A 12,516-nucleotide genomic window follows, 5' to 3' on the forward strand; every position below is an offset into this window, starting at 1 on the left:
TCCGGCAACGACAAATCTGTCTATATATTGACATGCAATGGAAAAGCCCAAGTGTGGCAACAATTCCTAAATCTTTCAGAGATATCAAAACTCGAGTGGAAGGGCAATGAGTAGAGATTGAATTGGTTCATTTTCTTCTAGATGGACTGCATCAGGGATCGTACCTTGCAGTATATAGGAGAACATGGAGAGGCGGCGGAGGAGGAGGAGCGACGCTGGCAGAAGAGATGCGGCCATGCGGGGAAACCTGTTTTTTCTTTGGGTTTCCATATGAAGACCTCTTTTTTCTTGTAAGGAGACGTACCTGTGGGATAATTTGTTAGGACTCTCAGGGATTTCATTTAACGGCTGCAGATATTTCATACTGATATCTGATGGTTAATTTTATTAGTTTTATAGGATTAACGTGACCCTCTTTATTTGGGTTCCATACAAAGAACTATTTTTCTTGTAAGGAGACGTACGTGTGGGATAATTTGCTAGGACTCTCTTAGTGATTTCATCCAACGGCTGGAGATATTTTATACTGAGTTCAGATGGTTATTATTGTTAGTTTTGTAGGATTAACGTGATGCCTCGTTTGGTGCCTCCAATTAGTAAATATATATAAGATAAGATTGTGAGGGACTAAATTTTTTTGTTGAAAGGAAAAGTTGAAACAGACGCTCACTTCCATGAACATCGTGGACACACAACCGGTGGCTCCATGCATGCATGCATGATACATCGCACGCAGTACGCAAGCGGGCTGTTGCCAAGCTAACTAATGGCGCCCGGCCGACAACACAGTACAGCTAGTAGAGCACTCGCTGCCAAACGCCTACGTGAGAGACCCTCGTGAGCCCAGCTATACAACCTCCGCTCCTCCACCCATCCTCGTTCACTCCATATCTGCAGCCGAATTCCCCCGTCTCCACTGCTCAGTCCCTGGGACCGCCGAACCTCTCCTCGCCTTGCCATGGCAGCCGCAGCACTGAGGGCGCAGCTGAACGCCCATATCGCCGGCATGTACACCAATGTGAGGCCCTTCCCCTCCCCTCTAGTCGTGTGGTATTGGATTTTGGCTTGGCTGGACGACTAACTTGGCCTTTGCCTTTGCTTTGGCGTGCTCGACGTCGATCCAGGGTGTGGTGGACGAGGATACATTTGAGGAGCTGCGAGACGAGTGCACCGCCGCCGAGGTCTCCCGCCTCTTCATCTACGACGCCTCCGAGATCATCGACAACATCGACCTCCTGATGTCCGCCCCCACGCCCTCTGTCATCTCTCCCTCTCCTCTCTGTCTCGGAAACTGACTCATCTTAATTATCTGCTCTGAAAATTGCAGGGAGGAGCCCGAAGTGGACTTTGACGAGGTGGAAGCCCTGACGCAGCAGCTCATGCGGTGCACCTCCAGGTGATGACCATCATAAACCCTTTCTCGCTCTTCCACCTGCTTATTTTTAACTCTATGTTTGTTTGCCCGCTGCGTCAATGTCGTGCAATTCAGATCCGTTTATTATACTGGGTAAAGGATTCTTATTTCTCGGCTGCACTGCACCATAGGCGTAATTAGAAGAATCGAGTTTAGTTGCGTTTAGTGTAACGGACTTACCGGTATCCTGATTAATATCAATGTTATGATGAGGATAAATTGTTGGCGTTTTTGGAATGTTCCTGGTATTAATGATCTGCTATTCTGTGTATTACTAATGGTGGTTTTTCTGGTATTAATGATCTGCTATTCTATGTATCTCTAATGGTATTTTTTCTAGTTTGTCCACGACATCGATGTTGTTTTTTATTTGGATGTGTCGGCACGGGGTGTGTACCTCACGACACGGCCACACAATTGAGGTTTGTGTCGTTTTACAGGCGTCGTATAGCCATAGGTAGAAGAGCTGAGTTTAGTCATATATCGTGTAACGAAATTGTTGGTATTCTTCCCAATGTTAATCAAATCGTATAGCTTGTCGAGGGGAATTTTTGTCGTTTTGCAAACGTTTGTTCTACTATCGTGTCTGTTCTTCGGGCAATTCCATTATTCTAGGTTGAGAATAAAAAAATTGTCGTTTTACAAGCATGGCCGGTATTAATGATCTGCAATTCTACATAATGCCAATGGCCATTTTTTCCGTTTCACCATTGGAACGTTTTTGTTTCTATTCAGATTTGTTAGGCGCAGGGTGTGTACTTCATGGACGTCATTTGGGTGTCGTATATCCAAAATTAGAAGACCTGATTGCAGTTGTGTCTCGTGTAGCAGAATTGTCGGTATTCATGACAATTTCATGGTTCGGCAAGAAAAACCTTGTCGTTTTCTAAATATTTCTGGTACTACTGATCTGCTATTGCACATAATGGCAATGGTGTTTTTTTTTCTGCTTCATCAAACAATTTATGGAGTTGACAATCATGATAGGAAATGGCTCCTTGAGAATATTATTGAGTTGACATCTCAGTTTATAATAAGTTTGATAAGTTCCTAATTTCCTGATCTGCATTTTTTTGCATGTTTCAGTGTTGGTGGACAGCAAGTGAACCTCGCCTGCATGCACTTCGGCAATTTCTATGCTATACAATACAAACAAGGGTCAGAACTCAATAGCTTATTTAATATTGCTACACAATAACTATTCGCAACATTGTTTTTCAATGTCTCTATGTAAACCTGACAGCTCATGTTGTCTTTTCTGTCATTATTTTCAGGTCATACCAATCTAACTTTGTTAAGAAGTAACCTGATTTGCTTTTTCACTTCATCTGCAATCACGATGTTGATATTACTCGGTTCATTATATGAATATGCTACCCTTTGATGGTTCTCTTCTAATTTATTGGCTCTAGACTTTTGTTTATAGCACACACAACTAAATTCTTATATGGCTAGAGATTTTTTTATTTTTAGAAATATAGGGTTACAAATTTTGAACCATTTCATCTCCGTTCTGTTAACCTCTTCAGAATTTGACAATGTGGTATTTTTGCATTATTTCAGGTGTCTCGTGTCATTGGCTCTTGTTAGGAATGAGTTCTATATTGTGCGACATGAGTTGGAGATCATGATGCAGGTAGCACATTATATGCCTAATGTTGGATTTTAGTACCAACTTTCCACTAGTTTCATAACCCATAGATTGGTCATATTAAGATAGAGAAAAGGGAACAATCTTTAATCCTTAATCTAATTCTTTTGACATTTAGATTTGGAGCACTTAGTTTGAGGTACCGAAAAGTCTCATTTAGCTGTTAAATGATTATGTGGTAATTTTTTCATCATGTTTGGTAGATGCACAGGGTAGCTAAAAAAAGTGGGAGATATTCTCTGTTTCCCAGCTTAAATTAAGTTTTAGCAAAAGCCCAAATAAGAAACTAGCTAACTTGTAACATGGCTGATTAGTGAAACCATGTGACTTGAGCACCATTATGTGCCATAGACTTATCTTAATCATTTTTTGGAAGGTACTTCTCTTAATCATTGACCTATTATTCATCTTTTGTTGCAGCTCGAAGAGCAGATCGCGGCATGTGGTCCTGACTCCTAAGTAGCGGCAAGTGGAGGGGGAAGAGCATGGCCCCATGCGATCCCTTGCATTATATGGTCCATGTGTCTCAGAAGATGTAGCGGTTTTCAAAGGGTGTCTAGCACTAGAGGGTGCGCGTAAAACTTAGATGAATATTCTCGCATCGGAACTTTGGGCTCGTAAACCTGTGAAAGAAAATTGTTGTCCTGTGTTGATGTCAGTCTGAAGTCCATATTCTAGAGTACCGTGGATGTGTTGCCCCCTGCCTATGGGCTGTTTACAAAACCTATACTTGGTTGGTTGGTCCTCTAGTGACTTTGTTTTGCTGTTTCTTCTGTTTGTTTTTCTCTATAAGCAAGTCTGGTTGTTGGTTGTTGTACCCAGAGTGTAGTCAATCACCATATTTGGGCATATTAATCATGTCGTTTCGGTATGAAATTTCAACGTGGCCTTCTTATAAGAGTACGACGGTACCACGAGCTGTAACCGAGGGAGGGGCAAAACAGAGGGGAGCATACCACATATTATAGGAGCATACTCTTTATAGGAGCATACTCCGCAATTTTCTTGTTTGGGCGACTAGGAGGGAGTCATGGACGATGGACTCTGGACTTACCGAGGCAACACGATGGTTTTGGCGTCGTATGATGGATTCATTAAACCATCAACCATAGCCTTGGACACTATTGAGATCTGGATCCAATTCATGATCTACCGGATAGCTACCCCACTGCTCAAATCCCTTGCATCCAAGGTTGGCAAATTTATCTATGCGGGGCCTAAGTACCATGATTTTGAGGGTAATGTCTCTAGAGTCAAAGTAAAGATCAACATGCACAAACCGCTAAAAATGCAATCACTCTTGTCAAGGGGAAGAAGAGATAAGTCTTCACAGTTGCATATGAGCGGCTACCAGATTGATGCGAGGTTTGTGATTATTTGCGCCACATGTACAAGGAATGTCGGGATGGAGTGCATCCACCGTCGGCCCTAGTTTTCAAAAATATGCGAGCTAGCTGGTTCAAGGGAGCGGGGAGATGACCAGGAGGAAGGAGAGGGCGAGGTCGTGGCCACGGTGGCAGGACTGGTCGTAGACCAGGGCGCACCCAAGAGGATGCTAGCAGGGAATCAGAGTATGAGGACTCTGATGCCTACATGCACAAGGCCGAACTGAACAAAAAACGAGCTTCAAAGCTCGCAGTGAGAGTTGATCCAGTGGTAGCTGAGTTAGCCATAGTGTCGGCCCAAGGCAAAACACCGACGCTACCTTCCCCTCAAATCACATTGAGCCCCTCGTCTCGGCATGAACAAAAGAGGTCAAGGACAAGTAATTGCAGCAGATAAGAACATGTTGCGGAAGAATGGTGGCAACACAAAAACCCAATGGCAAAATTGTTAGGCTCCCTGGAGCAGCGCCACCAGTCCAATGTGTGTCTTCTACTGGAATTGTTGCGGTGCGGGCAGAGCCGCGGCAGTCTGTGAGCTTTTTGATTTCATGAGGAAATTTGCCCTACCATCCTCTACATAGTAGAAACCTAGCAAGAGGCTCGAGGGTAGAATCATTAGCAGGAACATTAGGGTATGATAATAGATATGCGATTGATAGCCAGGGAAGAAGTGGCGGTATTGGCATTTTCTAGAATAATGAATAAAAATCGATATTCTTGGTTACTATGTGTATCATGTCGAGTGCTCCATTCTTGAACCAAGCCTTGATCCTTGGAGAGTTACAATAGTGTATGGTGAAGCTCAAACCCACTTGAGGCACCAAACATGGGATACTACTAAAAACATTAGTACTTCCAGCAATCTCCCATGGCTTTGCCTGGGAGATTTCAACGAAGTTCTACATCCGGATGAGTAGGAAGGAGTTGGACAATGTAGCAGTGTGCATATCCAAGATTTTCAAGACAAGTTTGATGTTTGCATGATGCTAGATTTGGGTTACTTAGGCTGAACCTTCAAGATGAAGGTTACAGGTGGTACTTTCACAACGGTGCGCCTAGACCGAGTGCTGGTTTCTATGGACTTGCAGTGAGTGTTTCACTTGCTCATTAAACTCACCTGACAGTCGCGACTTCAGATCATGACGCGGTATTGGTGGACTTTGCATCGGTAGCAACAACAGAACACTATAGGGAATATGCCCTAGAGGCAATAATATTGTATTATTATAATTTCATGTTCATAATTAAGAGTTTATATTTCATGCTATAACTATTATGATCATGGAATAAGCGATTCAGTGGAAAACTCATATGCACGTGTGGAATGATAAACGGTAAAGAATAGGTTCCTAGTCTTGCCTCTAAGACTTGCTCAAGTGTTGTTGGTGATCATGTTTTCCAACTCTTAGTATATCGTTAAGTGTAACGATAGTCGTAAAACAACATTCAGAGTATGACATTAGAAGAACGATCATATTGAATCGATCCAAATTTGTGTGTAATGAATTGAGTTTATATCGTCTGTAATCAATTGTAATAAGCCAGAGTGTTAACGTGTGATTTTTCTCCTTAGACCATGAGAGTATGGTAATCACTTCTTACCGTACGGTGGACTTTGGGGTTGCTCAAATGTCACCTGTAACATGGTGATCATAATGACAACTTATAGGCTCATCAGAAAGTTTGACAAGGGACTAGATAGCCCGATAGTGGGATTTGCTCCTATGATATGGAGATATGTTCTTAGGGCCTTCTCGGTGTGACGGTATCAATCATCGTCTGTCCAGACACAGGTGACTGCGTCACGGGGATGCCGAAACACGACAATGAGAAAGAAGAACAAAACCGGTAACAAGGATAACAGTATCGTGAGCATGTGATGACTCAGGAGGATACCGATGTATACCGGGTTTTTTGAAATATTGCAAAGCAAAGGGAACATCACATGATAACCAAATATTCACTTGAATATCATTCGTGTGCTCATAGGGATCGAGTCCACGTTTTCGCTATCAGTCATTGAACGAAGGGGTTTCGTTCATGTCTACGAGTTACCGAACCTACAGGGTCACACGCTTAAGGAAATCATGATCTGCTGAGTGTTAGTAGGACAGGAATGACGATAATATATTTGTGGAATTGTTTCATAAATATCCGTAGGTGTTTCGGGGTCACCGAAAGGGTTTCGGAGAGAATCGGGTAATACTGGGTATCGGGTAATAATCAACTTTTGTCCTTGGAAGAATGATCACGGATAATATTATTAGGGCATATGAGGCTTACATTTCATGAAATGCAGCGAGGGAAAAAGTTAGTAGCTACTATGCTTTGAAGCTCGATATGAGGAAGGCATATGATAGGTTGGAGTGGGACTATTCTAAAGCCATGATGTTGAAATTGGGATTTTCTCCTAAATGGGTACAAATAGTTATGGGCATGGTTCAGAGAGTATCTTTCTCGGTTCTTTTTAATCGTGAGAGACTTGATCAATTACAACACAACAGAGGTATTCGACAGGGAGATCCAATATCCCCATATCTTTTCTTAATTGCAGTAGAGGGCCTTTAGTGCCTCCTCAATTCTTCATCATCACGCTTAAGTGGCACCAACAGCTTCGACTGTGAACCATCTACTTTTCGCAGATGACAACCTGTTGCTTTTTTAAGTCAAGTCATTATGGGGCAGTTGAAGTATCAAACTTGCTGGAGAATTATTTTTTGGCATCCAGACGAAGAATAAATCATGACAAGTCCTTTATATTTTGCAATAGAGGACGCCCTCAGGCTCTCAAGGAAGATGCCAAGAATACTTTGAACTTCTAAAATGAGCCGCTCAATGACAGGAAATTGTGTATGCCAACTGATGTGGGGAAGTCCAAGAACAGGACTTTCAAATACTTACATGACAGAGTTGGGGAAAAGCTGAGAGGATGGATGGAACTATTGTCAACTGCAGGTAAAGAGGTTTTGATAAAGTCTGTGGCATATGCAATTCCGGCATATTCCATGATGTGCTTCCATTTCCGCAATGACGTTGCGCGAGTGTCACCTGTTTAATCAGACAATTTTGGTAGGGAAGTAAACAGGGGAGAAGGAAGCCATGCTGGGTCTCATGGGATGTTATGATGAGACCGAGTATTTGCAAGGCAAGCCTGGCGCTTGCTAGACCATCCCGGTTCTCTGAGTTCCATTGATCTTAAAAGTTGTAAACTATCCAAATAACCCTCTTTCTAATGCAACCTTGGAAGCACATCCATCACATATATGGCGGGCTATTTTGCATGGGAAAGACATAATGACTTAGGGTTTGATAAGGAGAATAGGAGACGGAGAATCCCCTGATATTTGGAACAACAACAGTATAACTAGAGAGCATATAAAGAGGCCGAGAACTTCACAAATACCACAGCCTCCGACAAGCGTGGCTGAACACATTGATCACACTGTGTCATCAAGGGATGAACAACTTATTCAATCGATACTTATTCCCATTGATGCCGAGACTATATTGAAGATCCCTCTTTGCACGAGACAAATATCTTATTTTTGGGCTTGGAGTGAGGATAGAAGGGGCATGTTCACTGGGCATTCCTCTTACAAGATGATACAGTGAACCAAGATCAGTAGAGAATCATGGCTATATGAGCAGGATGGCCGATCAAACTCAGAGGCTGATTGTCAAGGATGGACAGACTTATGGCATATAAAAGCCCCCCGAAAATCAAGGTGTTCATGTGGAGATTAGCACAATACTCACAGTGTCCTTCATCATAGAAACATGTCGATGACGAGTGCTTGTTGTTTGTGCAGGTCTAACGATATGTTCAGGCACGCCCTGCTGAATTGCTTGGTTGAAAGGAGCACTGGGCACTATCATACGAGCAAATTGTCGAGCTATTGAGTCTGAATGTAAATGATGATGCCAAACAGTGGCTATTCACCATGCATGAGGTGTTATCGCATGCGAAGGATTTTATCATGTTTACGATCAATTTTGTGGACGATATGGGGAGCTCGGCACAAAGCTATACATGAGGAGATATATAAAAGCCCTTTCACTTTTCAGGCTTTTGTGCAGAGTTACTTAACTGAGCTGAGAGCTACCCAAAGCACTCGAAGTCCAGTTCGAGGGGCACCCGTGATTAGGCCAAGTCAATGTATCGCTCCTCGGGATGATATGGTGAAGGTCAAATGTGGATGCGGTGGTTGGACCAGGCGACACTCGAGGCGCAATGGGAGCTATATGCAGAGATCAAGCTTGTAATTTTCTGGGTGTGTCGGCCATTATGTTCCCACATATATCAGATCTTGTTACTGTCGAATCTTCAGCAATCAGGGTGGCACTTGCACTTGCTGATAATCTCTATGAGAGGAAGATTCAGGTGGCTTCAGATTACAAGGTGGGCGTTGCAGATATACATCAGAAGAGCGCAGCTATCTACAGAGCAATCATAACTGAGATCATAGATCGGAAGGCTACTTTTACTAATTGTACATTAGCCATGAATTTAGGAGCTTGAATGTTGAAGCTCACAAACTCGTGAAGCATGCCTTATCCCTAGGGGTTGACCGCCATGTTTGGTTAGGTAACCCCATAACTAAAGTTGTCTCGCCTTGCTTCAAAACTACTGGGCTGCGCTGCGGTTTTGACCTAACGGCCTCCGTTTGCTGGAATTAATTGGAATAGTTGAGAAGAAAGTGACGAACGGATGCGTAATGCGTGGAAATCTGCCGAATAGTTCGGGCCGAATCCTGAAGAAAGTTCAAAGAGTGGTTTGATGAGCCTATGTAGTATTAGTTAGTTGGTCAGGTAAAGGTTGGCAAGCCAATGATGCTTAGCTGGTCTTTTTGAATGTTTGGCCACACTGGCACTGAGACATGGCCCAGACTCCCATGGGGGGCAGCAGAGGGGAATCTTGGACAATGGGCGAAAGCCCGATCCAGCAATATCGCGTGAGTGAAGAAGGTCAATGCTCCTTGTAAAGCTCTTACGTTGAGTGCACGATCATGACATATCTCGAGGAAGAAGCCCCGGCTAACTCCGGGCCAGCAACCGCGCTAAGACGGGGGGATGGGGGGGGGGGCAAATACTCTTTGGAACTACTGGGTGTAAAGGGCATGTAGGCGGCGGGTTGTAAATGAAACTGTGAAAATCATAAAAAGTGGCGGAATGCTCTCGAAACCAATTCACTTAAGTGAGACGGAGGAGAGTGGGTGGTTTTCTATTCGTCCCTATAAACACTAGTCATCAACCCGTGCACCTGCACGGGCTAGATATACCATCATAGAATCTTGTAAATATACTTTGTAAGCATATAACTGGAAACATAAAACATGGAACATGCTTTTCAGTTTTTATTTTATAGTGGTGTTTAGTCTTCAAATTTCAGGCAGAATTAAAAGTGGACACGTATAATTCTCAAGTTCATTGATCAAGCGCATGCAGTTGTTATGGTATACAAAATCGAACATGTTGAGGACTCACATGCATATTTGTAGGAAAAACTAAAAATATAATTTGTAATTATTTCTTACATCATTACATTCAAACCCACACACAGAAAATACTCAAATAAACATCATTTTTCTTTAAGCAGAAGGATCCAACTGACGCCAAAAAATGTATCTTTTCCTTATATTGGCCAATTATTGCTCAAATAGCTGTGCATGTGCTGTGTAAATAAGATTTAGATATGGTACATAGAACTTTTGTTAGATTTAATTAGATCATAGCTTCAGTGTGAATGTTGCTGCAATGGAACAGAAGTATGATCGGTTTGGCATCGTCTGCTTTGCGATGATCCACTCACGTGCACAGGCTCTATCCTACGGATCATCCTATCGGACAGCTAGCAGTATATGTCATGCCAAAAGCTTCTTGACCAACATATGCGCTAGTAAATCTAATTACTCTAAATTATGAAAATATAGTTATTCTGAATTATGAAAATATAATTACTCTAAACTATATATGTACCTTAGATCGTAGAGGTCACCATCGAACAGAACTATATAGGGAGTAGTTGTGCGGTAGTACTGTTGAGATGCAGAAGTGGAAAAGCAATAATGCATAACAAAATCATATTCTATCACACGCTTAGCTTATACTATATATACTGGCACACATTTTCTTTGCATATGCACCTGGTAGATTAAACAATGGAAGCAAACACAGTAGGGCAAACCAATTTCAGATTTTTATCTCAAATCAAAAGCCTAGAAAGGGTGATCCAGGAAAAACATTAATCGCTGCATTGTTGAGAGTCTCATATTTCAATTTCACCATCCAATCTCATAGACAAATGTAGGCAGCCGGTGAGGAATCAGCAGATGGTTGCCATGTGCTTCTCGATATTTCTTTTCCCTAATCACCAAAGAACACATAGGCGAGCCCAGCAGTAACTTGATATACAGGAGGCTTCTCTGGTTTGCACCAGTGTAACACGAAAGAACAGATACGCAGCCGTGAAAGTCGCTGGCTGCATGATGGAAGACGCCAACCACATATCGTTGATATTGAACGCAACGCTTGAATATCTTTTTTGGCCTCTTCGTTCACCATAACTTTTCATAGTGGGATCCATCTTTCTTAAGCTTTGACACTTGGAAATAATACTTACCATCATATTAATCAAACCTTGCTGCATTCACCGATTTTTTTCCAACTCATGCATGTGAAACCATGGATATTTCATCAGCAAAAAGTACGAAAAAGGACACAACTATGCACTATTAATTATGTTTGTGCTCAGACGTACGGCTCTCCTGCAGTATCCACAAAAGGAAAACCAAGATTTTCAGTTCTCACGAGCCTGACAAACATCATCTATCTTCTGCTTGCAATCTTTCCTGATGATACATCATGTCCGTTGGGGGTAATATGAATTCAAAAGGATGGAAAAAAGACCTGGGAAGAGGGGAATTAGGGATACTGTGCTAAATTGGGACAGGAGAGGAGAGCATTATGCCCTTGAATGGAATCCAGGATGCGAAACGTTGTGCCGTCATAGCGAGGGCCACAACCATACTTGCTTCAAAGAGGAACATCAGTACTGTACCTCCTCCAAGCCTCGAGCAAGCAACACAATATTGTACAGGAGGCCCCATGCCAGCGGTAGGGGCCGATCGCCGTTCAATTCCTGCAGAGGGCCTCTCATCCTTCTAGTACTGAATATGCTAGCAGTCGACTAAAATAGATGATTGAGCTGATACTGTTATCATTGCCATATGTAATCGATATTGAATACCTCCTCTTGCATGCTAGATCTAAACATAAAATTTAGCTCAACTGTACACATCTGTTTTGACTCGACAGTAAGGAACCATAATATTGCAACCCTGAGGAACAAAGCAACGGATGAGTACTTGACAACAATTTAGCTCAAGTGTACAGCTAAAAATTTAATTCTGAAGGACAAAATTGGTTGCGACAAAATCAGTCACTTGACAACAATTATCACATTTGTCTATGAATATTTGAACCTATGGTCTTTGTTGCGCCCTGGTCGGATAGATTAAAAAACGCAACCATCTAGTGCATAGGGAGATTGTGCATAGTTCTTACCTCTAATAATCTAATCAAGACAGTAGAGGAGGATTATGTGCCCTGTGTAAGAGGAACACGCATCAGTCGGAGTAGGATCCAGGAGGCCATTATTGAACCAATTTTCACATATCACCAGCTAATGAAAAATAATTTACAAATAGTAACTCTCATCGAGTGGAAATAATATCATGCATGGTACTTAAGCCAGCCGTACCTGAAACTTGATGAATCTAATATTTGTTTAAGGAAGTGTCTCACGGCCTTTAACTAAAACTAACAATTTACAGTTGACAGTGATCTAGTTTCATGAAACTATAATTATTAGAAGTCACCAGATGTCTGCCTCTCTTCGATTTCTGCAAGTAGCACCTAGGTGAGCTCACCAAATCACCCCATGTTGCTTTAAGTAGATAGAAATTTGGCAGATACACAAATATTAGTACGGTATCCATTAATTCTAATAATTGATAAAGAAGGACACTCCTCTAGCTTCTTGTGTGTGTGTGTGTGTGTGTGTGTGT

The 12,516-nt window shown here is 42.3% G+C and overlaps 1 protein-coding gene across 1 annotated transcript; it reads left to right on the forward strand.

The window, feature by feature from the left end:
• The first annotated feature begins 900 nt into the window (after nucleotides 1-900).
• On the forward strand, nucleotides 901-3,882 carry LOC119293165 (histidine-containing phosphotransfer protein 2-like). Its single transcript, XM_037571720.1, has 6 exons — nucleotides 901-1,018; nucleotides 1,125-1,240; nucleotides 1,328-1,396; nucleotides 2,501-2,572; nucleotides 2,978-3,050; nucleotides 3,486-3,882. Exons 1-6 carry the CDS (start codon nucleotides 959-961, stop codon nucleotides 3,522-3,524), a joined length of 429 nt encoding a protein of 142 aa, XP_037427617.1. The 5' UTR covers nucleotides 901-958; the 3' UTR covers nucleotides 3,525-3,882.
• Nucleotides 3,883-12,516: the final 8,634 nt, after the last annotated feature.

Source organism: Triticum dicoccoides, chromosome 4B (genome assembly GCF_002162155.2).
Source record: "Triticum dicoccoides isolate Atlit2015 ecotype Zavitan chromosome 4B, WEW_v2.0, whole genome shotgun sequence".
NCBI classification, from domain to species: domain Eukaryota; kingdom Viridiplantae; phylum Streptophyta; class Magnoliopsida; order Poales; family Poaceae; genus Triticum; species Triticum dicoccoides.

What these genes read in the sequence shown, in the direction of transcription:
- LOC119293165 (XM_037571720.1), top strand. Translation starts at nt 959, where the DNA reads ATGGCAGCCGCAGCACTGAGGGCGCAGCTGAACGCCCATATCGCCGGC. An exon ending in GCTATACAATACAAACAAGG is followed by an intron (nt 2,573 to 2,977) that starts GTCAGAACTCAA and finishes GCATTATTTCAG; the next exon opens with GTGTCTCGTGTCATTGGCTC. An exon ending in AGTTGGAGATCATGATGCAG is followed by an intron (nt 3,051 to 3,485) that starts GTAGCACATTAT and finishes CTTTTGTTGCAG; the next exon opens with CTCGAAGAGCAGATCGCGGC.